The sequence below is a fragment of the Larimichthys crocea genome, chromosome XVII (genome assembly GCF_000972845.2).
Source record: "Larimichthys crocea isolate SSNF chromosome XVII, L_crocea_2.0, whole genome shotgun sequence".
NCBI lineage: Eukaryota > Metazoa > Chordata > Actinopteri > Sciaenidae > Larimichthys > Larimichthys crocea.
In genome coordinates, this window is record NC_040027.1 from 12,848,800 (window position 1) to 12,875,738 (window position 26,939).

Genomic DNA, 26,939 nt, shown 5'->3' on the forward strand with positions numbered 1-26,939 from the left:
AGGTTGATTTGACATTATGTGACATCATGAAAAACAAGAACTACAGATATATGCAAGCATCGTAGAAACAGCTGCCCTGGCTTTATGCTGTGAAATAGTGATCTCTCTTTCGCTGCATGCCCGTACATGTAGTTTATACCTCATACCTTATACTACTTACTAGTTTATACCTTATAATCAAAGTTCTAGTATTTCATTTAGTGAACAGGCACACATCAAGGGATCGTCAGAGAATCAAAGAAGTAATGTAGTCTTGTCTTTCCTCTGATTTATGATTGTGGATGTTTTTTTAGTCAAAAGGAATTTAGACTGAACCTGTAGGAAGTGTAAAAAATATCATAAAATAGTGTTGATGTCAGTGAAACATGTTCAGGGTCGTTCACACAAATAAGGGAATGTATCAGCTTGTTGCTGCAGATTACTCTACCAGCTCACTGTTACAGTAGCCCTTCCTCCTACATTGTGTGAAACAGACTTGGGTATGAGGTCATAGCAGGTGACCCACTGCTGACTCATGACGTAGCCTGACTGTAATGCTGACTGTTTGGCCGGTTTCAGGAAGGCCGTAATTTAAAATTTTCCCTCGTGGGCTCATTTGATCTCTGCAGGAGGAGCGAGGGGGGAAGAAGAAAAAAAAGCCCTGGTATTTTTATACCTGCTTTTTCAGAAATTTTTGCAAGCATGATGTCATTTTAATATTTAAGCTCCAAATAACGAGCAAGCCTGGAGTGACCGCGGGGGGTTCACTCATACTTTAAATTAATACTATATGGGGATTATTTGACAGAAGCTTAACATTCCTGAAACATGAAAACATTTAAGAAGGTAGAACTTAAACTACAGATACTGTATGGAGATTTCGCAAGCTGCTGTGAGGTAGTCAGTTTGACGTATTATTTAGTTCTCACCATGCTGATAACTGAACCGTGTCCATGACTCTCTGTGTGTGTGTGTGTGTGTTATATGTGTACAAAGATGTGTTTAAGGAGTGAGTACATTTGAGCTCACTCTCTGCAGTCCGCCAAAGCATTTCTGGAGGTAACCATAAATAGGCAACTTAATGTAATCTATATCTCGATACACCGGTCACTGTCAGATCTGGCCTCCTGCAGATTGTCCACAAGAACACATAAAGATATCAGCCATAAAACACTCGGATGGACACACGTCAGAGCTATTCCTCAGCGGTACGTTAATGGCAGTTATGACGAATGGAGCTGTGCTGTCTAAGCCTCAGCGGTGGCCCCTGGCCCCCCACTGGTGTGGAGACAGAGTGTGAAGTTTCACCCAACGAGGTGAGACTTTTCCTGCTCCTCTTCTAGCCTCAGAGTCTAGAAGGCTCCTGACCCTGACGCCTTATCACATGTACAACCTAAATGAACACGTATCCACTTCCAACATGGACATACTGTACCACCTGGCTTACATCTTCTATCTATTAATCTTGATCAGTCAATTAATGACAAGCATGTGGGGTAAGACAAGGCTACGAAGACAGAGAACAAGCAGTAACTTGTACATAGTGTGTGGGCATTAGCGTAAATGTATCAAATTTCCAGCTGTTAATCAAAGGAATAAAACTCGTAATAATGTTAGCTTTGTGCATGGGCGATACTCACAGCCAAAAGCATTCTGGGCTCACTGACAGCACCATGTTGAAATCACATTTGGTGCTTAGTGGGTGAGTGTTGTACACCATGAAAAAGGATTTGTCACTGTTCTTGAGATTGTTTTGTCCCCAAAAAACGTAGCTGACTAACTATGTAGTTAACACACTAACAGAAGGGATGTTTTCAAACTGCTTGAAGTACATGTCCAGCCTGGATAGGGGTCATTAAATGACTACTAAACTAAACAATCAGGCGAGAAAGAGTTAAATAAGAAAGGGAGTAGCGTTAGAGTGGAGGGAAATGAGATTTGTTGAGAGTTATATAAGTGGATCAGTGACAGTTGAAGAAGTGGAATACCAGATTTAATATGAAGCATGTCTGTTGCGGACAAAGGCAGCAGTCATGCACGGCAGGAGGATGGTAATCTAAGACAAGTTCAGCAGGAGGATGTGCAGAGGACACTCCATAAATCTTTAGTCCATACTAAAGCCTCTCCTCCACACAGTGTCTGCAAGGCCTGTTTGACCCCTTCAGTAAACATGCACACACTTACCGCCACCATTCAGCATCTCCGACAGGCCTTTGCACGGCCAGTGATGCATTAACTTACAGTCAGCATCAAAACAGCTCACATTTCTTCGGGCCTCACGCACACCAAAAGTTTGACTTTTTTAAAGTATAGGGCACAGATGCAGGGAATCAGAGGTCTGCCAGTCGTGTTGTTGACAGTAGCAAGCACTCCAGATTTCCTCCGAGGCGCTCGAGTCCTGTCTGTGTCTGTTCTGCTCTCAGTTAAGGTTTGTAGTTTTGAGTCATCCGGGCCTCGGGGTCTGTTCCACAGCTGGGCTGTGAACAGTAAGCACTGGGTTACATTCCTCTGTTCACCTGTTAAATGACTCTCTGCTATTCATCATGCTTGATAAGGCATGGCCATTAGATTCAGCTTACAGTAATCTGCCTTTTGATGAGATATTTTAGGCTATTATTTTTCCTGGACGTCGGATTCCTGTGTGGCTGCCAAAGAGCCGTGTGTTTGATGTCGAGCCCGCTTCAATTATGTATCTCCGACGATATTGAAGTGGTGGAATTTAGTGCGTGTTGTTGTGTGTCTCGAGTGTTTTCGCCTGTATGGAAATAGCAGCTAGGCTCTCCTGGCGCTTGAAATTGTAAAATGTGTGTACATGTGTTGTGCACTTGGCTGCGCGTCGTGCCCGAATCAGACTCTGCGCAGGGATGCTTGTTTTACGAGCAGACGAGAGGTCAAATGGGGCTCATAAAAAGCAAGCTCAAGTCTTCCTTCCCATGTACATGTGGCAGAATAACAGCTGTGTGAATGTTAAACTGTCTTACACAGAAACTCACGATATGCATCTTTGTACCTGAGTCTCTCCTTGTTTGTCTTTTGCACATCACTTGTGTAAAGCATCGCTGCCTTTAACCCCACTTTCACTTCAGTGCTGAGGCTCCCGATATCACGGGGAGAGACGGTAGGAGTGGGGGTGTCTGCAGGATTTGGTTTCATATGGGGGGGGTGAAGGAGGTGGAGAGGAAGATGCTCCATGTCTGGCTCATGTGTGTCTGATCAGAGCTCAGATCTACAACCATAAATTCAGAGTGTGGAGGAGAGGTCGCAGGGTTCAATCCCTGACTACACCAACTTCAGCCTGTTGCTGAACCATTACCATTTATCTCCTCTAGTGCTATTTTGCTGGCAGTTGTTTTCTTACAGTAATTTCTCGTCTCTTTCAGTCTTCAGCGTGGCAGAGTGCACAGAGTTCAGTGCTGACTCATGTGCATCCAGTTGGTGAAATATCTTATCAGCCTGTTGCTCACTATCTTAAAGACTACCTCAGACTGGCTTTAAAACTGAAAATATTCAATGATACCGATGTTGTGGTCACACCAGGAGAGGTGGTCTGGCTTTCATGGAAGCAGATATTTTTGTATGCTTGTGTGTTTGCATGTTTGTGGCGAGTTCATGGGTGGCTGGTTAAAGAGGGGGATCATGCTCATTTTCTTTTTTACTTGTCTGGGCGTACATATGGCCAGAAGTATGCCGCTTCTTCTATATAAAAACTCTCAGTTGCACCTGGCCTGTATAATTAACAAGATGTCGGTTATAATAGTAGGAGATAGTTACTCTTTGAAAGATATATCTTTACGGTAGGTGACTCAGAGCGGTGGCGATACATGTGACCACAGATCTGCTCTGTGCGGTTAAGCCATCGCATTAACTCTATCTAATTGTTGTTCCCAGAAAGTTATGATACATACCTAAAATTAGCGCTGACACAGACTGTCATGTGGCTTTTCTTCAGCTGTAATTACTCAGTGGCAGGAAGATCGATGATTGTGGTCGTGGCAGGAGTTAGAAATTTTGATGGAATTTGAAGCGCAACCTCTGACGTAAACGCGCTCTTTTGTTAGGTGTGACTGCATATGTAGAAATCTACCGTAGCTTGCATGTTTGAGGGAGAAAAAATGTAACGAATGCTCTATAAAAATTAAGCAATTTCTCCATCCCAGATCAGTCAGAATTCCAGTCAGCCACAGGTAGTTTTTAGTTTTACTTAAATACCAGAAACATAAGTAACCTCACTGTTGGTCTCTACAATAGTAAACCAATGAGACATCTGAGTTTGTTGGCCAGCTGTCCGCTTCCTTTTCATGTTGCTGTTTAAATGTGCGGGCTCATTAATTTTATACGGTTGATATGTTTAATTTGGGGCTCTTCTGGATGCTGCTTTTGTTGGTTTTCACGCTGGATTTATTTGACAGTTGTGAGGATATATTGTCCTCGCTGGTATGACATCATGAGAGGACATCTTATTTTCTGTTTTTGTTAGTGTCATGCTGTCTCCTTGGAGCAAAAACAGAAGTTGTCCTGACAACATGCCCCCGTTTTTTTGTGATGTCAACTGACCCTTAAAAGACCTTTTTCAAACAGCGAGATATTACGTGGAAGTGGGCGTCGGATTGAATATGCATGAATGTTTGGGTGTGTGTGTGTGTGCATGGTGAGTCCAAGTGCTGTGTGTGTTTGTACCTTAATAAACCCAGCGTGTTGCTTGGAAGGAGGAATTTCTTTCTTCTTGTTGACTCCATCTGCACATTTCTATGTATTTTTTTTTTTATTTCTTCTTTTATTCAGGTCAGACAGAGCAGTTAGTCTGAGACTGCCGCTGTCAGTCACTCTGTAATTAATGGGAACATCGAGGAACTGTAAAAGCCCTTCCTCTTATTAAACCATGTTTTATAGTCACTTAGGGGAAGTACGGTGCTTTTTATGTTGTTATCGCTACAAATGGGAGTCTTCTTTTACAGACCAGAAGAGTCTGAACAAAATAACCGCATGATTACAGCGTGTGCCACCGGGACAAGGAGCGTTGTACACTTTTTACGTCTTACAACCTCACAAACAAACAACTCGGAAAGCAGGCCTAGTAACAGGCACCACAAATAATCCCATCTGCTTCGTCCCAGCGGTACTTCTCTCAGGCTCTTCATTGACAGCGACCAAAATATCGCCGAGCCCTGTGTGTGTATGTGTGTGTGTGTGTGTGTGTCAGAGCCTGAATGGAGCCCCTGCAGAGAGACACACACACACACACATACACGCCCTTTCATTCTGCTGTGGACTGTCCGTCAGACGTCAACTGTCTGGCTCTAAACGAACCACAAATGCCAGGTTTATATTTGCTGAACGGTGTGAATTTGGCGTTTAAAGTGTTTGGGATTAGCCTATATATGTGTGTGTGTGTGTGTGTGTGTGTGTGTGTGTGTGTGTGTACAAAGTATGACCAGTCACAGTAGCCACAGCCATTTGTCTTGAACTCGCCAGGTGCTGCCAAGTCAAAGTGGTCTATTTAGATCCTGACTTATCCAAGCTATTTTTGTTCAGGCCTAACTTGGCTTTTTTAAGTGCCCTGCTTAGTTCTGGCATGTGGAATTTATTAAGTAAGGTCCAGTATATTTAGTGCACTCTTGTTTTGTGTTTCACTGTACTGCACTGTAGCACTGTCATCTTTTATTTTTTTTCATGATTTCCCCCCCTTCCTGTCGTCACAGATGAGAGCCCCAGAGGTTTCCATGGTGAACGGGTCATTTGGCTGCAGCCCAGCATTCGCTGTGGTGCTTTTGATAGTCAGACTGCGGCCTGGACTTGTATAGGAGCAGAAAAAAGCACGTTTTGTTATTTGTTTGGGAGACAGACGCCACAAAGAAATACACAACCTTAAATCTGCTTGTTTAAATGTTTGAAGCTCACAAAATGCGTCACATTTCGAGGACGTTTACCTGTTTCCAACTATGAGGGGGTTTAGAGATGCAGTGAGTTTGACTAGAAAGCATAGGATTTATCCTTGTTTTAAGGAAGAGAGAAAACATGGAGACAATTCAAACAACCACTGGAATTATATGAATGCATCCAGTGTGGGCAGCATTTAGACAGTTTTTTTGTCTTTGAAATGAGTCTTAAATGTGTTTTTCCTGCCCTTGTGTCTCGTGTGGAATTTGGCAGATCGAGGCTGCTCCCTCCCTCTCTTAGCCCTTTCGCTCAGTCCGAGCATTGTCTGTATGTCTTACTGTGTGACTCAGAGTGGCAGTCCCGGTGTGAGCAGTGTCAGCAGCTCAGTGCGTGTCATGCTGTCAGGAGGAGAAGCTCTTGTAGCTTAAGATCAAGGAAATCACTTTTGTTTAACTAACAGGGGATCAGCCAGAAAAAGCTCAGGTGAGTTTGCCGTCTTGCTCGGTGATGTCATTTGTGTACGCAGGTGTAAGTCGATCTTATGTGGTAAATCTTTTTTTTATTTGATCTTCATATTATAACCATACATTCATTGTCATAAGGGAGATTAGAAGATTACATTCATCCTGCCTGGAAGTACAGTCATGTGGTCGACATCTCATTAATCCCTGCTGATGATTTAGGACTTTTAGGAGACTTTTATTTTTTATTTTGGAAACAGGTGATGCTGCTCTGTGAAACAACAGTCTGTGACAACTGTCTGTGATGTGTATTTGAGTGAATGAATGAACTTATGAATAGGTTATATTGTTCTTTGTTAACAAAAAGACTCACTTCAAAAGTCTTCATAAAACTGCCTGAAATTAAGAGTGTGTGTGTGTGTGTGTGTGTGTGTGTGTGTGTGTGTGTGTGTGTGTGTGTGTGTGTGTGTGTGTGTGTGTGTACATGCTTGCATGTGTTGGTGCTGGGGGGCATCCCCATGAGTGCCGAGGTGTATGCATTTGTAGCTCAGCTGCTGCATATGTCTGTCACTATTTTAGTTTTAAGTCTCTGTCTCTGTCTCTCTCTCTCTCACACACACACACACACACACACACACACACACACACACACATGCACACACGTACAATATTATGTATATAGCATCATTGCTAATACATTCCTACTAACCACAGTACAAATTTCACATTTTATATTAAAGCCTGTGATGCTTTAGGCTGAACCATTTGCCGTCTTGGCACACTGACACTGAGGTCTGTGCTCCTGTAATGCATCAGTGGACAGCGCTGATGGACAACATAAAGGAGACAAATCTCCCTCTTCGTTAAAATTCCTCAGAGAAAAAGTATTCGTCGCTGTTTCCGGTCAGAGCTGCGACTGTCGTCCGCAGCTGCCTGCTGTCCGGAATATTCCAGTGAACTCCTGAACTGTGATCCTGTGCCCCGATTAACAGCACTCCAGATGACATCAGCTGCTTTATTAAGATGGATTCCTGCATGTATCATCTTTAATCGAGACACTTGTTGCATTTATGCACATAGCAGAACACTTACTAGTCAGGAATGTTAATATTTCCTTTTCTCTTTATGACAACACTCAAATAAATACAAAGATAATTAGTTTAGAAGAATTTGTGCATCTACTGTAGCTGCAGCTTGAAAAAACAAGTGTCATTGTCATGTCAAAGTTGTGTAGCACCAAGGAGCACGAAACACCTTTTCACAGCATTAAGCTATTAAGCTGACCATACTGAATATTAAACTTTTAAAGGTCCAGCATGTCAGATTTAAGGAGATAGTCCGCCATGTTAAACCACCATGTTTCTACACTAGCCCAGAACTAGACAGTGGCTCTAGGTAGGACACTGTAGTTTCTCCTTTACACTAGGAAGGAGAGTGTGAGGTGAGAGGGTTGCATTTAGCAACTTCACCAATAGATGGCATTAAATCCTACACACCGGACCTTTAAGTAGTCTGAAACCGAATCATTTTTGACACTGCAAAACTACTCAACAAGGTGAACACCACACAGATGTTTGTCATATACAGACTCAAGTAAGTTGTATATACGTATTCGGGACATTTACAGCAACATTAGCAATAATTTGTAGTTTTTGTAGTTTCCTTTTAGCTCTATTTTGGTCTTACTCAAGTCTATAAATAGAACTTGGTGTTTAGGTACCAACATGTGCCTCTGTTTTCACCAGCTAGTTTCTAACTTTAACTGTCTGCTATTATGTGCTGGGCAGGCAGCGTATAGTGGGTTCATTAAAGCAATTTAAAATAGTTGCCTGCTGCGTGCAGAAAAGATGCTGATGAGAGCAGTGAGAGTTGTGGGCCATGAAACTAAAACAATGAGCTGAAAGAATGTAAAACTAGAGTTGAAGGGAAACTGCAGCGTCTTTCACATGCAGTCTAAACAACTGTACGATGTTTACCACGGTCACAACATCGGTCTTCAACAATGCTAACAATGACAAAGTGCATCCATGCAATAGCAGTTCATTAAAAAAATCAAACCTGCTGCGGGTGCTAGAGAAAAAATCTGGGGATCACCAATGTCTATAGGAGCCTTCCTCTGGGGACTGTGAATGTCTATAAAAATAAACGTATTTTTAAGGCTACATATATTCAAATGAGAAATAAAGCTCCACTTTAATGTTATCAGAGAAAATTAACTCTTCGCTGTTAAAGAGAACTTTAATGATGACAATATTTTGTTGAGCAGGTAAATGATGCATTCAGTGGTACAAATATTGGTACCATTGCATACCTGGTGGGCAGGTAAATGATGCGTTATGTGGCATTATAGAAAATTACTGTAATAAGGAAGTCTGTGGTGGGAATAAATATTTTGCAGCTTCAGTTAGGTTGCCCTTGTAGACCTTTCTCTGTGCCCCGTCGAGCTTCATTCATTGTTGGTTTCAGGACAACCCAATATGGTCTAGTGTTTGCATGAATTAGGAGATTTCTCTGTCGAGGATAATAAAACCAACATTGGTTGCTATAGAGTTTGGGCAGATTCAGTTGACCTCTATTGTAGTTTGTAATTTGGGCTAAAGACAGCCTTGATGCCGCTCTGCTTGTCCAGTTGCACTTTGGTTGACTTCTGTGGTCCGTATTCTAGAAACCGAACACTGAGCAAACTTAAAGTTGAAACAAAGACAAACATGTCTTATACATCTAGTCTGCCCATGCCCTTTACCCCTCATTGATTGACTGACGTGTGGCTACGTCTTTGTAAGCCCGTCACTCCTACATCCTGTCAAGGTCATTTTTTGCGATTGCACCCTCCTCCTTTCTTTTCCTCCCTTCGCTCTCTGCGCTCTGGCCTCCACTCGTTTTGGGTTTGTGGTGAAACTGAAGCCTTGCTTCATAAAATTTTCCATCAACAGCAGCAAATAACAACAGGGTCAGACGAGGAGAGTACGTCCCTCAACACTCACACACACTATGGAGGCCAGGGCAACGGGGTCTGGTTTGGCCCGTCCGGTGGAATGCTCTCCTCTTCTTCTTCTCTGTGTGAAAAGGTTAGAGTAGGGAGCAACCATCAAACTGAGATCATCCTCCTGTTGATATCATCAGGCATCATCTGGCATCAGTTGACTTAATTGAGATGTGTATAATTGCTTTCCCACATGCTATCTTCATTCAGCGAGCTGTCGACAGACTGGTTGATTGTGATGGTGGGGATGTTTAGTCACCGTCTTGGCTGGGTGGCCTTAGGGTGGGAGATGAATGAAGGAATGAAGGGTTTATTCAGACGTCTGTTCACTTTCAGCTGTTTTGCATGTTTGGAATAGTTGGTTTTATAGTTGCATTGTTTTAAGAGGAAATGGGCGGTAAAGCTAGACTCTGCCAAGAAATTTGTACCTTCACTCAGCATTCATTTTTTTTCAAAGCAGTGAGTGGGTGCTATTCCAACACACCCTGCTTCCCCCCTCCAAATGAGACTATTGATGCTGAGCTCCTTCTTTAACTGCTGGACTGTTATGTGACTCAACAAAGTTCCCCAACTGGAGAAAACACCCCATGCTGTTTAAGGCCGAGCACCATGTTCAGCACATTCCACAGAAATAGAGAGGGGATTAAATAAACATTACCGTCTGTCTCTAAATGGGTTCAGTCAGTAATTATGCATAATGGTGGATGATTAAGGTTGATTAATAAGGGGTTTTATTGTTGTGCTTGTTGAGAATGGTTTGTGCTTCCTAGTCGAACCTCGGGGGAGAACACAAACTGATGAGTGCTGCGCTCTGCTCTGCTCTGTGTTTCATCAAAGTGTGCCCAAACAAATGTACATTTCCATTCCTTTACTCCTACTGAGCAGATGGGCTGTGTTTCTACAAGGAGAGCCTGGTAGATTTCGTGCCATAACCAGAATGGAAAACTACTAAAGACTCACAACAAGACCACTGATGAATACTTGAATTACAACTTTATTTTTGCATTTATGTTCACATATGTTGCTGCGTGGCAATGCTGTGTTTTCTTTTCTTGGGATCTGGACAGATTCAGGCCACCCTGTGGTAAACATATCCCCCTGGATCTGTTCATTATAGTTACACACACACATGTACAGTACCTCCAACAGCTTTAAAATCCTTCACCACCAAAACAATCGTCATCAGTTTAATGACCTCATGTGTTACAATAAGCCCTTTTCTGTGTGTGTTTGATTTTACGGTGCACCAAAACATATCCAAATGATTTTCCTATATTGGAGGGGATTTGTATTGAATGGTTCACATCAAACTTTGAGCATATGGCTGCAAGATCCACAGTGAATCATTTTGATTAATGCAGCAAGTGACTTAAAAGAAAGCAGCAAGGGTTTAACCAACAAAAGAAACCTGAGTTTCCCAAGCAAATCCCCAACAGACATGGAAGTCACTCAGACGAGTTGTTTCCCCTTTTCTCCGCCTGGCTATAATCCTGAAAAATGGATTTCAAAACCACACAGACATATTGGTTTACTCAAACAATCAACTTTTTACTCCCAATTGCCGGCTGCTTGTCAGGTTTGTACGGAAGAATTTGGCCTGCATCGCATAACAAAGTCATGTTACAAAGGATGTCCGAGCCCTTCTCCGTCTGGATTGTGTGTTTGATGCGCAGATAGCCCGCTGAGGGTGTTTGAAGCGTGGCAGATGACTCTTGACCTCAGTTGCCTCGAGGCCCAGTGGATAAGGTCTTCCTGCTTGTGGAACGAACAACCCTTCATTAGCCTCATGTCACGATCTGTTTCCTATCGTTTAACACACCGGCGTCTGGCTGCGTGATAGAACCAGCCAAGTTTCCGTTGTTTCACTTCATCAAGCGATAAGACAGAGGAACTACTCTGGGGAGTGTATTGTACGCCAGACGAAGCAGAAACTTAGTGACAAAGCATTAAAAATGCTCCACCTGCCACTGCTAATGATGAATAGCTCAGTGTGATCCGCCTCAGCAGTGACAGAGCGTATCATTTCTCCTGTCTGACCCGGCCTGACTCATGTTCACTCACCTCCTGTTCCTGTATTTGCCATTCATTCACTCATTCATTCACTTTCCCCTCCGTGTCAGTCTCCCACGCCCACTCTGTCAGGTGTAAATCCTCGAGTATGAAGCGCTGTCTGAATATTTAGGCTGATGGATTGCTTTCCCGGAAAAAACAAGAGTTAGCCTGTCTTTGACTGACACCCCACAGTGTATAAAATCAAGTAATGACCATGCAGCAGGATGTCGGGGAATTTTTATACAGCTCTCCAAGATAGCTGGAGTATCCTCAGGTCGGGGTGCTGGGCGGACAGAGCAGCTGTTCTTCCGGCATTTTGGGAATTCCTTCTCCTCCCCCTGTCATTGCAGAGGTTAGGAGGTGAACAAGACATATCTGACCTCTCTTTTAATAGTGCTGATACAGTGTGTCAGTGGAGCGTGGGTATCTTTATTTGAGGCTTCATAATAGTCTATAAAAAGCAGCAGACTCACACAAATCATGTGATTTGAGGCCAGCTAATGTGAGTGTGTGTGTTGGTAAGAGATGGGTGATGTGACCCCTGTTGTTTGATCCTGTATTTGATGTGGTAACGGTGCTTTAATCACAACCTTGAGCAGAGAGATGAGACGGGTGAAGCTGGTTGTGTTGTGTAGACTCTCTCATCCCTCCTGGGTCCCAGATCAGGCAACAAATTGTGTAACAAAGTGTTAGCAGACCCCGGGGAGGTGGTACACGGGCACCAGGCGCCTGCCCAGACACACAGACCTCTGATTGGAAGGAGGGAAAGGGTGTATCTGCTTCCCGTAACACGGCGTCTCGTCAGTGCCTCAGGGTGGCTGACGTTTGGCAGATATGGAAGTCAGACATGCCCGGAGGGCGTGTGTGAGTGTGAGAATGAGTAGTTATTGATGTTAGTTAGGTTGGCAGCCTTCCATCATATTTGGCAAAGGTATATTTATGTTTAAGTATTTATCAAGAAGAGTAATGGTCTTTGCTTGTCTGATGAGATTTTATTAAAAGTAGACAGAGATTTCAGGAATGATTCCTATCGCCTGAGGTGTATCATGACCGTTTTACGTTTCCTTTGGCAAGAAGACCCCTTTCTCTGTAAATCTCTGGCTCTGGGTTGACAAGTTAAGAATCAATTGTTAACTCTATTTAAAGGCTCATTTGTGTGTGTGTTGTTGCTTCCCCTGATCTCAACAACAAAGTCTGCTAGAACGATGGCCAAAACTAACCAGACGTCGTAATTTTATTTGAAACACCGTCTAGACTGTTGCTACTGCTGAAGGTCACAATGAATTGATGATTAGTTGTACGCTGTGACATTTCCAGAAATAACCATAGCTTAAGCAGGCGACAGTAAATCAAGATGTGCAACTAAAAATATGAGTTTAAAATGTTTTTATGAGTTTAGTTTTTTCCGCTCTGGCTGTGTGTGCACTATGCTAGTGCAGCTTGCTTAAGAGATGACGTCAAACTCTAGTTTGAGGTTTCGCTGTTGTTCCGGCTGGCACAACATGTCAAAGTAACCAAAAGCTGTGATTCACCTCCTCTACCAGGTGGTTCTGTGAAGGCCGTGAGCTGCACAACTCTCCCGACATACAGATCTGGAGGGATGGTGACCTGCACACGCTGGTGATCACCGAAGCTTTCGAGGACGACACAGGACGTTACACCTGCGTGGCTTCCAACAGTCTCGGAGCAGACAACACCTCTGCTGAGGTTTACATCGAAGGTCAGATGTTTTCATATCAGGAAGTTAATATATGCTTTCTTCTGAGGCTTTAATGTACTCATGCTCATGATCTGTCTTTATTATTAGCATTTCTTATTGTAGAAGTAACCGTCACTGGTTTTTGTCCCATCGCAGGAGCTTCGTCATCAGACTCAGAAGGAGAAGGAGTTGTGTCAAAGTCCAGATCGGGAATCATGCCTCAGTACGTGTGTCTTAGCATGACCTCTTGTGACCCAATGAACCCTTGAACTCCTTGAACAGGTTAACTGAGCCCTGCAGCACCTAATCAGGTCTGCTGCCTTTAACTAGACCCCCTTAAAAGGCCCTTAAAGAGCAATAACCCAGGCCTAGTACACAGAGTAAACTCTGAACCTTTATAATGAGAAGTGCAGGAGGTTAATATGGTAAAAAATCACCCTGTCAGGCTTGTCCCTTGTACTTATTTCCAAATGCAAAACCTTTCCTGCCTTTACCCTCTTGTTTTAACATGTTGATTTAGTGAAAGTTTGGCCTGATCCAGATGTGGATGCATGTTTTAAGTGTTCTTAACCTTTCAAAATAAGCCATTTTTCATTATTTAAGCTATTTTTTTTCAATAAGTACTCACTTTACTGACAAATATAGCACACATGTTTAATCTCATGTACATAGATCTCAAGATGCAGCTGTAAACATTTGCTATTATTAAAAATGATGCATATGGACGTACGTTCCTCACAGCACCCACTCTGTGCACTTTCTAATTCCCGAAAAATGCTTTTGATTATTATCTGTTGTATACATCTGCTTCCATCCGGACTATTTCCCGATTCTCTTTCTGTTTACTCACCAAAGCCAAGTTCACTGATATCATCGTAATTGCCGGGGAGACAAAGTATCGCATTTTAAACGCATATAGACTCGAGAAACGCCCTTTATGTGTGTGTGTGTGTGTGTGTGTGTGTGTGTGTGTGTGTGTGTGTGTGAGAGAGAGAGAGAGAGAAAGTCCTGATTTATGTTTTGTTTATTTTAGAGTTCAGAAGAAGACCACTTCAATGTCTCTGACAATACGCTCAGCGTCACCCAAAACCACCGAGGTCCTTCCTCGTCGTTCCACCCTGGTCCAGGCCTTGTCTCAGCCCCTACAGCGGGTAAGCACCTACCGCACTCAGGGCAATAAATCCACACAAGCTCGTAGATCATCCACAAAAATGTAGGAAAATTCTCTTGAGTGACACGAACAGGCATTTTTTTCTAAAGTTTTTATTGTCTTCTAGGTGCAGAGCCCAGTGTCGTCACTGTATGGTGCAGAGGTATCAGGTCCTCCTATATTTACCAAGGTAAGTCTGACAACATGAGATACTATACACGCACTACATGGTTGGGTGACACTATGATCTTTAATCTTGGATCTTGGATGTTTGCACGTAAGGTTTTGTAACCTGGCTGCAGGAATTTGCTCCCGTTTCAAAAGCGGACTGATGTTGGTGTTGCAATGCATCTTAAAGGTCTTTGATGGGGTGAGGTCAGCGCTCTGTGTAGGAAATGTTTTGTGGCATGAAAACAAAAGGGACTGCCGCCATAAAGTTTGTTAAAAATATTTTGTAAGATTTCCCGTAAGGCACCAACCCCAAACCATAAAACACAGCCAGAGATACATACATACTTACATACGGTACATCATGCATGCAAGTACATACTTAGAACCTGATACACATGTACTCCGTCTCCTTGCCTTCCCATAATAACAGTATGCAGTACTGTGGCTTTCGGCAGTGGGGGTCAGATAAAACATAAGCTTTGATGAGAGCTCCTCCTCCAGCTCAAGAACACCCTTCAACACTCCCCCCCCTGACATCCCCTAACTCCCTCTCCCTTCAGGCTGTGGGTCTTGTGATGGTGGGACTGAGACGGGCTGAGGCAGAGCTTCAAACAGCCCTGCCAAACCCACAAGGGTCAGGTCTCTTTCACTCTCATTCAGCTAGTCAGGCCCTAAATCATTTTCCACTTCATTACAAAAAGACATTTGTTTTTCTTCACCCCCACCCCCTTCCTTTAAAAAAACTGTCATGGGCTTTAATCATCTCAGCGAGAGGATGTGTTTGCGTCTCGGTGAAGTCAGCACCGTGATGTCATCCGTACAAGCACACACAAACTGTCACCCCCGCGATGCACATTCCACCCCCGGTGTTCCCAATATTACCCATGCCAAAGAGACACAGTCACGACTCACGATTCATTAACACTGACACTGAGTGCCTCCAGTTGATGGATACCAGTCTATGTAACTCTGAGCCTGTTAACCAGCAGAAGAGACAAACACAGTGTTGACAGTAGCTTCTCCACCAGCCCGTGTGTGGATGTTTTTTTTAGTTTTGCAACACTATAAGCTGTCCTACGATTGACTGGACAGGAGTTAAAACTGGCATTTGTGAGGAGGAGAAGGAGGTCTGCAAGTTTGAGGCTAGGAACATCCTCATGGGGGTGGGTCATCTTCTCAACTATTCTATTGGCCAAAAGCTCTTTTTTTTTTTAATAAGTGTCTTAGATAAGAGTGTAAGAGTGTGTGTGTCTTAGATATCTTAGCAGAGAGGACTTCATCGACTTCCAAAAACTGTTGAAAAGAATGCTTGTATTTGACAACCTGTCAACTATAACCTTCACTTACAGTTCATCATTTTCCAAATATTTAAGAAATGATTATATTTTGAAATACAATATTTTAAGAAAGTAAACTTTTTTTGTGTTAGCTGTTAGAATTTGGACCAAAACAGAATATTTTAGGCTGAAGTTGAAACAAACGAACAATTAGATTTAAAACCATTTTGGGAATATGTGATGCCAAAAGCTATTCAAAGCAGACAGATCCAATAAGTGTGGATATCAGGTTCTTTACATATAACAAATTATTGTATCTGTGATGTTTGTAAAAAAAAAAAAAGACTCATGTTAGCCAAAGGAAAGCCAGCAGAGAGTGATTATGTGATTTCCCTCAAGAGAAATTGCCTGAGACGTCAAAGAGTGACTCGACATTTTGTTTTTTAAATGCTTTCTTGAGTGGATGGCGCATTGGGGAGCAAGAAAAAGTAAATAAAGAAATTGAACTTGGTGTCTGTTTTGTGAAAGGTTCTCATCTCTCTCGTCTCCGTCCGTACCAAACTGTAACTCCGAAGCAGATTTATCGTTTTCATTACCGGTTCCAGGCTCTTCTCATTTCCTCATCATCATTCACTCACTCCTTCTTATTTCCTCTCCTTTATTTGATCCCTTCTCTGTGCAGCTGTTGCAGGATGCCCAGGCATCCGAGGGCCAGGTGGTGGTTCTGGAGTGCCGGGTCCGTGGAAGCCCTCCTCTGCAGGTCAGATGGTACCGCCAGGGAGAGGAGATCCTGGACTCCCCCGATTTTCGTATTCTCCAAAAGAGTGAGACATCCTTCTTCGTCAAATTAATTATGTTTTAACACTAAATTGGCAGCTGATGCTAATGCCAAAATATTTCTGTTTGTCTTCTCTTCCACTTCACCTCGTATGAATCAGAGCCTCGATCTGCAGCTGAGCCAGGTATGTCACCTCAATTCCAGAGCATTTCTTTCATGTTCCCAACTTCAGTCAGTGGTTAAAATTAGTAACGGATTATTAGCTTTGTCTGGAGTTTCACACTGAGTTTCATCGTTTCATCAGCTGCAGGCTTTCTGCGTCTCACAAGACGCTCATTATCACACCCACTACAGTCATGGGAGTCTCTGGGAAAGTCTGAGAAACCCCAACACCCGCAAACTCCAACACATGAACACGCACAAAGTCACAGATTAGCAGTGACACACATGCTTATTTATGTCAGACTGTTTCTCACCTGTGTGACTCAGGGGTCATTTCAGGTGTTGCGTTCAGGCTGTGAGTCACTCAGACATAGCTGAACATCTGTGCTGCAGTTTGTGTGCGTATGTCTGTTCTTCATAAGCAGCTACGTCCATTATTTTTTGTCTTTTCCTGTGTCTGACTATGAATAGTGATTCATCAGTCTAGATGACATGTCCATCATCAGTCTAACGTGTACATAACATATCTAATGTCTCTTTACGTCTCATAACAAACAAATCAAGTGTCAACAAGTTCCTCCACTCCACACCTGTGCAGATCGCTGTTCATCAACATCTGGTTTGGTTATTAAAGGTGCACTGATGGTGGTTGTTTTTTGGGTTTTTTTTTTAGAGGAGATCTGCACACTGGTGATAGCCGAGGCCTTTCCAGAGGATGGAGGTCTGTTCTGCTGCACCGCATCCAACCCGTACGGGTCCATTAAGAGCACGGCTCATCTCACCGTCACTGCAGGTGAGTCCACAGACAGAAAGAGATGTTCGGCAGGCACCACAACTGGATGTTGAAGCCAAAGTACAAGCTTGATAAGCAACTTTTCGAGAACGCCATGGCCCACTGTGTTATCCAACCAGCACCATAACTGTGTAACTCACACTAGTTGCAGTTGCGACCCCTCCGGTATGGGTAACATTTCAAGGATGATGTCCCTTGACCTGAATTACCAAAAAAAAAACATTTTCTATATGAGTGCTATTGGTCTTCAGGTTCACCCTCTCAATAACTGGTGTTTTGTTGAGTTTGGCATGTTGAGACTTTTGGGAACAAATTTAGATTTTGGAGCTTCAGGAACAGTAAAGCATAGTGCCACATTCATGTGGATTCAGACACACGTTAGACGGCAAACAGACACAAACACCAAACAGTATGACGGCAGATTTTATCGCCTTCCAGCCTCAGTTCCTCTGAGCAGCTGTCTTTGTTTATGAGACATCCAGGTCGGCCTCACAGCTCAAAGGTTTTGAAAGTTGCCATAATAGGTGCCCCAAATGCTGGGAAGTTCACATTGTTCAATCAGCTTCTTGGCAAAAAAAAAGACATCTGCTAGTCCCAAGAAAGTTGGCTGGGCGTCCTAATGGAGGATGATACACAGCTGATGTTATTGTTGATAGCTTCTTGCTGTCCAGATCGCTCATGTTTTTGCCTTGTGTGGGGAAACTACGTAACATCTGGCTGTTCCATCATATTGGATGGCAAAAAGTTGAAATATTTTAACTTTGGACAGCAATCCCACCTATCATTACTATTAACATGATATTCTCTGCTGGCTTCACCTAATTTTACCATCCTATTTTGGTCCACTGAATTGATATCCAGTATGCCCACCTTCTGTTTGAAGACAACTCAAAAACCTATTAGGGAAGTCTCAGACTATACATTATTGGTTTTCTACAGTTTTGGGACATTGAGCAGAACAGCCCTGCTCCATGGGCGTCTTTCAACAAACATTATTCCACACAGAGACATTTACATCTATCCCCTAATCCCTTTAACTGTATACCTTCATGGCCCTATAAACAGTAGCTTAAAAAAATGAGACTCAAGTTACGTCTCCACCATTTTCTGATCATTAGTACTAAAATGCTTCCAATCTAAGAGCTGATCTTCTTTTCAGAAGATGGTTCTTGTATTGTGTTATTTTCATGTGCAAATTCTTTCTTTCCTCAAAAAATGTAATCTGTTCAATGAATCAGGGCTTGGTCACACTAATTTCTAATAGTCAAGTGAAGTCATGTGGTTTGGGGTCGGTTATAAACGTTAGATAGTATGTCTCATACTTTATCCTGTTTATTATTGTCTAGTCTATATAGAAGAGTGGTAAGAGGTGTGAGTGGATAAAAGGATCATTACGAATACAGCAGGACACAAATATTTATGTGTGTGTATTCTTCACAGACAGGACTGTGCGTGTACAGTACAGGACTTACCGCAAACTTAAAGGAAAGGCTGAATAAACAGGAATTGCATCAGTCTGACTGAACCCAGCTGCTACTTTAGATCAGAAGTAATGCAGTCGTGTGTGTGTGTGTGTGTGTGTGTGTGTGTGACCTGCATCTACTCATGTATGTGGGGGGACAGAAGAAAAACTAAACATTTAAGTCCAACATTTTCCACTTTTCTCTTGTTTATTTCTGTCAATAGCCGAGGACTCTTCCAGTAATGGCATGTCTGGTGATAGCTCAGGGTTTGAGGATGCGGCTGCCTTCCCCCCGCCTCCCCCACCCACAGAAATCAGCCTCCTAGAGCTGCCACCCAAGATGCTGCCTCATCCCGGCTCTGAGGCTTTCCATATCAAGGAGCTTGAGATCTGGCCAAGTGTGTCATCCCTGCCTCCAGTACACATGGGCTCAGAGGGGGAAGACAAGCATAAGGGAAGAGGGTCTATACAGAACGGCCAGCTGGCAAATCTACCTAAAGCGACCACACCGCCGCCCCCACCTCCACCACCACCTCCACCTCTGCCTCTGCCTCTATCATCACATCATGACCTAATGAGAGAAATCATAGCCAAGGTGGCTCCAGACTCACCTCCATCCCCAGGCAAGGTGTCTCCATCCCCTGGGAAGGACGGTCCTCCACTGCCTACCAAACCTAAACCAAAGCTGTGAGTACCTGTCGTATCCCCATGTGTCTGCACCCTGGGGGGCAGGCTAGTCACCAGGGAGGGCCTGTGGGAGGGAGACAGACTGGGAGGCCTGTCTAAGGTTTAGTTAAAATGATAGTCTCAGCTTTATGAAAGGGTTAATGGGGGAATCCCAGGCCGTTTCAGAACAAAAGCATTCCCTTGCCTTTATGCTGGTGTCAATGTGGCATCGTGTTTGCCAGGGCAAGTCTGCCAGCTGCTGCCTGTCTCTGGCTGTAAACAGATCTGTGCCGCTTTTGCTGGATGGCTCCTATTGTTGTCTGTCTGACCTCGGACTGCATGCCCAGCCCAGGACAGAAACATTGTGTTTTTTTTCCTGAGCACCTTTCTGTGAGCTCTGTAGGGATCAGGTAGGATGTCACTGTTATTACAAGAGAGTTGGGCATTGAATAGCCTTGTTTCAATGGTCCTGTGTTTGGAGATGTCTGCTGCAGACAAGCCTCTTGTGCATGTGTTTTTTTTTTATCTCACTTGCTGTTGCTTTTCTTTTTTTATTAAAGTATTGTTTGATTTTATTACAAAGAAGCAGAAAGCACTGACAGGAAATAAGAAGAGAGAGAAGGGCTGGGAAGTCCATGATTCAAACCAGACTCAAATCCTCTTGGCTAGCAGGATGCCTCACTGATACACAAACAAGTAGTGTGTTCTTGCACTATATTGGTTATTTTTTATCTCCTCTGTCTTAGCTTTTCAGCTACAGCAGCATGGTTCTAGAGACGGCAGTGTCAGTCTGTCTGTATGTTGGTAGATCGGTCTGTCGACAACTGTTAGCTAGATGGTCATTAAAGTTTGTAAGAGTTCCTGCTGACTTCGATGATCCTCTGACTTTTCTTCTAGCGCCACCATGAAGTCGTGTAAAATATGTAAAAAAAACTATTAAATGGACCCTCAGGATGAAGTGTACTGTCTATGGCTGACTTTTACTCGAGTGTGAGAAGTTACTTATTCCTTACCATCTATAAGATGTGTTTGTACAAACCTTTATTGTTCCCAGACAGTGAATCTTAAAGACTTAAAGGACAAGTGTGTAGGATTCAGTGGCGTCTAACTGATTGCAACCCCTTGCCTCAGCCTCTCTTTGCCAGCGTGCAGGAGAAACTGTAAATTTGTGAAAAAATTGCTAAAGGCCATAGAGCTACTGTTTAATTTGTCCGCTCTGGGCTATTGTAGAAACGAAACAAAAGTAAAAACAAAGAGATTATTATTTTCAGGTTGTTATACACTAATAAAAGGGCTAGAGAGGTGGATGGGACATTCATTGTCCCCAGAGGATATATTGTAAAAACTTTTCATCATCAGGTCAATTTGTTCTGCTCATCAGATACTTCAGTTCATGACGTGTAAAACTAGAGACCCATCAGCCTCAGTTTTTCTTTGGTCTGCTAACCTGCTAGCCTTGCTGATGTTAGCATTTATCTTAAAGCTCCACTGTTCAGCCTCGCAGAGCATGGCTCAATATTTCCCCTCATAGCTTGTCAAAACATACTTGCAGTAGATGGGAAGATATTTTTTGATATTACAATATGACTGTTGTGAGCAGTATATTCCATCAACAGCAGATGGTTAACAGTGTTGCGACAGGCTGCATTTCAGTTACAGTGCAGTAAAGCTTGATTCTTGCATTGCTCTTGTCGATTATTTCCACTGCATGTGTATGCATGCTACAGTATTGCATATTTGTTGACCTAAATGTTATGACTTGTTAATTCTGTGCTTCCAGAGCTGAGAATATAGAGGAGGAGACAGAAAATTACAGGTAAATATTTGTCTGTGAGGTTGTTGCTCTGGATGTGATTTGAGTGGCGCCACATGTGGCCTCATTAATCAAGCTATCATGGGAAGTGAGCGCAGATCATTCCACTGTGAGAGATGATAAATCAGAGGCAACAGTTTGACAAGAAGTGAGTGGAATTACATTGTAAATGATTTATGCATGTGTTGGTACAGACTTTATATACTCTGGATAAATAGATCTGGCGTGGGCTCTCCCTTTGGAACACGATATATCATCTGGTTTTTACATCGAACCAAGTGGCCTTTGATATTTTAGTTTCTTTTTGTGCTATTGATCTCACAATAAAAGTTTAATATTACTTTTCAAATCTTACAAGAGAGATTGATAGACATTTTTGACAAATAAATGTATCTTTGTCTCTAGATCAGACTTGAATGAGGCAGTTAAGCTTCTTCTGTGTTTCTTATGTTTATTTCTGCTGTGAAGTTTTTAACATGGGGACTTATGGAGACTGACTCATTCTGTAGCCAGCCTCAAGTGGACGTTTGAGGAACTGCAGCCACAGAGGTTGGCGCTTGATACAGACTCATGGTCTGTTTCATCTCTGTGGGCCACACGCTGCTATGAAACATGAACGCAGTAAAGCACGTTTTAACCAGCCTCCTGGTTTGTTAATTTAATTGTCTTTTTTTACAGGAGTTCTTTTTTTAATAAGCAGCACAACTTTCTAACAAACCACTTGAACCACTTGTTGAAATGCAATAAATCCAACAGACGGAGTGGAAACTGTGACGCTTATGGTGTGTATTTTTAGAGTAAGGCAATATCATGTAAACAGCCTAATTGTTTCTCAGCATTTACATAAACTCAAGCAGGATCAGTACGGATTGAGTTTTATTATCTGCATGAGCAGTTCACCTCACTTAAGGCATGAATGTTGAGACTTTAATACTTTAATAGAATTATTAATCTGTATTTATGTAAATGTAAGCTTTTACTCACAGCTAAACGTCCCCCTGAGTTTTCACAGCACCTATTATTATTTATGAAAGGACAGCTGCATTAAATTACATTACAGTTTTAGGACCAGTGTTCGTAGCCATCGGAGACATGTGTCCATGTTCACAAATCTAGAATAAATGATTCTAAATCAGAGGAATAACATACTGGAAGCCTGTTTAAGGGATGATTTTTTTGCTTCAATAACACTGAGCTGATGAGGTGGAGGAAGTGGTTGTGTGACTTGGCAGGCAGAAGGGACTGAAGGAGACCTGAGGCTGTGAAAACAGACCTGGCTGTGCTGAAGGAAGAGAGAGCAGGGTCGTAGGTATTTGGATTTGATGCCCGGCGTTGATGTCAGACGTCAGGATAAGAATCAAAGGAAATTCTCAGGGGAGAGGCTCAGATTGGCCAGTTGGATGTGAACCAACCCTGAGGTTTGGAGAGAAAGCAGAATTTGACCAGAATTGAGAGAATAGATAGATTGCAAATTGGCAGCACCGTCGTATTGTATGATCCTCTGGAATTTGACTTTTTTTAGCAGAATTTTGTGAAGTAATTCAACAAGTAGAAAGGTTACTTGATTTTTTTGGGTTTGCTTCTCATAACCTGCTTTGACGATTAAGCATATGAAGCAAAAATGTTACCTATTCCTTTGAGAATGTATGTGTTATGTAAGGCGACTAAAGGTTATCTTGGGAATGAAGCCAGTTTTAATGTGTGAGATGATAAACTGGGGTTCCTACAGAAGGGTCTAAATAAAGATCTCAAAGGATTTAGCAACATGAAACACACCACGAGACAAGCCGTAACTCAGCTGCATCTCAACATAAGGGCATCGCTGCATATCGGACAGAGTTATGGTCTCTCCCGATTGAACAACACACCTCCCACTCTGCTCAGGGTTCAACCGTAGACATGTGACCTTCTGTAAAATCACATCATGATTGACTAATAACACCTGGATCTTGTAAATGTGTGTTTGTGCTCATGCACGTGTTTGTGAGTGTGTGTTGATGGATAAGGTGTCAGTGCTGCCCGTGTCCAGTGTTGGCTTTCCTGTATTGATAAAGGGACATGTTTGCCTAGTGTGAAGTTTCACAGAAACTATCCTTTGTAGTACGAGAGGAAAACACAGGCATGTGGTTGTGTATTTTCAGAGTTTTACATGGTAGCTTTGCTGTTATTGCTTTCCTTGTGTTGCCAAATCGCATCCAGGTTGTAGGAAAAGTGAAACTTTAAAGCAACACTGTGTAGAAATTGGTATTTTTGCAATTTAGTGCCCCCAGTTTCAGAGAGCAATATAGCTGTGGTAAACATGGACAGTCGTACACCTTACTAATCCAACAGCAAGAAGTCCAACTCGGCATCTGTTTTTCAGCTTTTAATTTCACCAAGCTCTCGCCAACAACTAAAAGTCAGTCCCAGACTTATTCTTGTCTAGCGGCTTCATGCTCAATCGCTTTCTCATTTTTGCTTCCTCCGTCAACGTCCCCTTTGGTCTTTTCACCTCTGTCATTATGTCTATAGAGGCTGCTGAGCCTGGTTACATTGCCTTCTTTCCCAGCTCCGGTTCTGGCACGACACCAGCCCCAGTGCTGAAAACCTTCATCAGTCCATCAAGATGATGCACAGTATATACAGTATATATACAATATGATCCAGTTTCAGTGAAATTGTTGGTGGTGTGTGACTTAGTGCTGTAAAGTGTTACAAACTTCTCGCGGGTGATCATACCCAGATCACAAAGTCGTATGGTGCAAGAAGACAGACCAGACATGACAGAGACACCATTTACCTGATTACAAGTCAGTGTAACATCAAAATGATTTAAAATCTGTTAATCTATGTTAGAAAGGTTACACAATGGGGCTTTAAAACAAAGATAGTGAGCAGCTGTTTCAAAACTAAAGAAAAAGGAGGAGACAGTCAAAAATGTCAAGTTAGTGCAACACGCTGAAGGTGTGACCACCCTGATATTGACCGTGATAATAGGGGCAAAGCATTATATTACAGGTTGGGATAATGTCTGGGTGGGTGTCACACGCCGAGCACAAGTAACAGAGGTAACGATTATCCTCAAACTATTCCACAGCTTAATCTCTCTTTCATAAGACCAGGAATCAACTTTGACAGTCGAAATTGTTCTCTTGCACGGATTTCATTCCACAAAGTGTTTTTTATGTCAGTCGAAGTCTCACCAGCAACCTATCTGTGGATTTTTTTTGTATTTTTATGCAGCTCTTACACTATGTTCATTTTTACTCAGTATGCTCAGATTACCGATGATTAAAAACAGGCACACATCAGCAGGACCTCAATTTAGCCTTTTGTCTCTACGCTGATTTCATGTTTCTGTAAAGTGTCTACAGTGATTCAGGTTCAACTGTTTTGCTGTTCATTTCTTATGATAAAGATGATAATAATTACTGATTGCCTGGGTAATCTATGTAGGTTGGTTCCATAAAGCCAGACAGAAGTTGTGTATGTGAATTTAAACAAACCTACAAAGACCTACTGGACATACAGTAAACAGCTCCTGCACTTGATTATAAAGAGTTTTGGTTTGATATATTTTAAGTGCAGCTAGAGCAAAAGCAGCCCTGGGAAAGGAAAGTGGAGGCCAGCCTATGTCTGTTTGTGTCAGGGGAGGAAGTGGAAAGTTTCAGACTCTGAGGGAATTACACAACAGGCAGCACGCAACATGCAATGTAACAAGTTACTGAAGAGCCATTTTGAAGCTCAAAATCTGTGGCGCTGGCCGCCACCATGTTTGTTGTTATGTCGCTAATGTAAAAATCGGCAAAGACGTGGATCATGTGTGGACCTGAGTCGGGCTAAATGACGCCTCAAAAGAGCCACATGTAAGAGCTGTAAGAACGAGGAAATTATCTATAGAGACCAAAACAGTTTTTTGTACCAGGCTGTAAACATGTTTATTTCTGTTGTGAATTTGGACATTTGGACACGGGGACTTATGGAGACTCGTTCTGTAGCCAGCCTCAAGAGGACGTTTGAGGAACTGCAGTTATGGGATTATGATCAAAAATAATTGGCGTTTCTCTGCGTATAGATTATATGACAAAAATCTGCAAAATGATAACACGACACAATATACCGTAATATCGAATTATTGCCCAGCCATGCCTCTCCCTAACTCACATAAACACACAGAGGCTTAGAACAACGCTGTGTAAATGACACCATGTGTATGGCTGACCAGTTTTAATGTTTCCATGGTCTGCAGACTTACACACTGCAGTGATAAAGATGAAGAATGGCCTAATCCACTTTAATGTGGCCCGTATTGCATGCAGTTTGACCTTATACCTTTCGATCCCTGTCCGCTGACATACCACTGAGATTAAATGATTTCTGCAGTAGCTCCAAACCACTTTAACCCCACTGAGGCTGTTGTCAGGGGAACAGCATGCAAACTAAAGGCAACAAACTGCTCTTTGCCAAAAGCCCTCATCAGTCTCCCACTGTCACACACACACACAGAAACTTGTGTTTACAGTGTGGAACAGCAGCAGGTGATTGGCTGTTTCTTTCTGTCTCTGTCTGTATTTCTTTCTTATATCAGACTCCTACCTCTCAGGCCCGTTGTGTTAAACTTAAAACAGGATCTATATTCTTTTCCTGCGTTGCGTTGCTGAGCAAGGAGCTCCGGCTGCCAGGATTTGTCGCATATCTACGCTGTGACTCAGAGCTTCCTCTCAGCAGTGTGTTTGTGTTTACGAGGTGCAAGTCATGAACTCTCTAATGAAGTATTAACAATCACTTTCTTGTCGAGGTGTTGCTTGTGGTTTTATGGAAAGAGGGAAACATGCATGTTAAAGAAACCACATATGGTACAGCCTGCGCACACCGAGCAAACTTTGCTTGTGGTTCTTCGTCATCAAACGTGTAATTAAAAATGGAAGGACAACACATGGACTGTGGATCAGTTCCCTAATGAATACTTTCGCTTCACTGAACGCAGGCCAGAGAGGTTTTATGAAGAGGTAGTTGTCATCAGGGGGAGTAAGAAGTTATGCAATGTAAAGCGAAGTGAATTCACCGGAGACACAAGAGAGCAGGAAAAGCAGATAATTTCACATCAACCTCCAGAGTCAGAGATGGGCAGTCCTTAAAAGGACATGGGAGACACGGGATTGGCTGAGACGCCACACCAACTAACCACTGGATTGGTCGTTCGGGCTAGAATGACCTGCGTGGAATGGAGAAGCTTTCCAAATAAGGAAGAGAGTTGTCGGAGCTGACCTTCATAACACAGGCGAGGGGTTGGGGGGGAGGGTGGGAGAAAGAGGGGTGAGCTGTGGGGAGAGATGAGGGGAGCGAGACATGAGGGTGTGTGCTTGGGAGTTGACAGCATGGAAACTAACAGGCCTCAGTGATCCCCTCACGGAGAGCAGGCTGTGTTTCCCAGGAAAGAACACCCTGGTATGTTAAACACTGAGAAACACACAGATAAATACACCGTACGTACGGAGGATCACATTGTTTCCGGATGAGGTCAATCAACCTCCTGATTAGATCCTGACCCCGGTCGGCTGCTGGTGCGAGCGGTGTGTGTGGTATAGACTCCCCGTTTAGACACACTCCCCAGTCAGACACCACTTCCACTTGTGG

General features: G+C 42.9%; 1 protein-coding gene across 2 annotated transcripts in view; it reads left to right on the forward strand.

Moving 5' to 3' along the window:
* Positions 1-26,939, forward strand: part of palld (palladin, cytoskeletal associated protein) — a 51,609-nt gene that overhangs the window by 9,060 nt on the left and 15,610 nt on the right. The window contains exons 5-13 of one of the 2 annotated variants that reach the window (XM_019278272.2): positions 12,897-13,072; positions 13,208-13,274; positions 14,085-14,202; positions 14,329-14,391; positions 16,332-16,473; positions 16,588-16,611; positions 17,263-17,382; positions 19,069-19,531; positions 21,291-21,326. In XM_019278272.2, coding sequence (XP_019133817.2) covers positions 12,897-13,072; positions 13,208-13,274; positions 14,085-14,202; positions 14,329-14,391; positions 16,332-16,473; positions 16,588-16,611; positions 17,263-17,382; positions 19,069-19,531; positions 21,291-21,326 — 1,209 coding nt within the window. The remainder of the gene's footprint in view (positions 1-12,896; positions 13,073-13,207; positions 13,275-14,084; positions 14,203-14,328; positions 14,392-16,331; positions 16,474-16,587; positions 16,612-17,262; positions 17,383-19,068; positions 19,532-21,290; positions 21,327-26,939) is intronic. The other variant, XM_019278271.2, reaches the window with a different exon arrangement.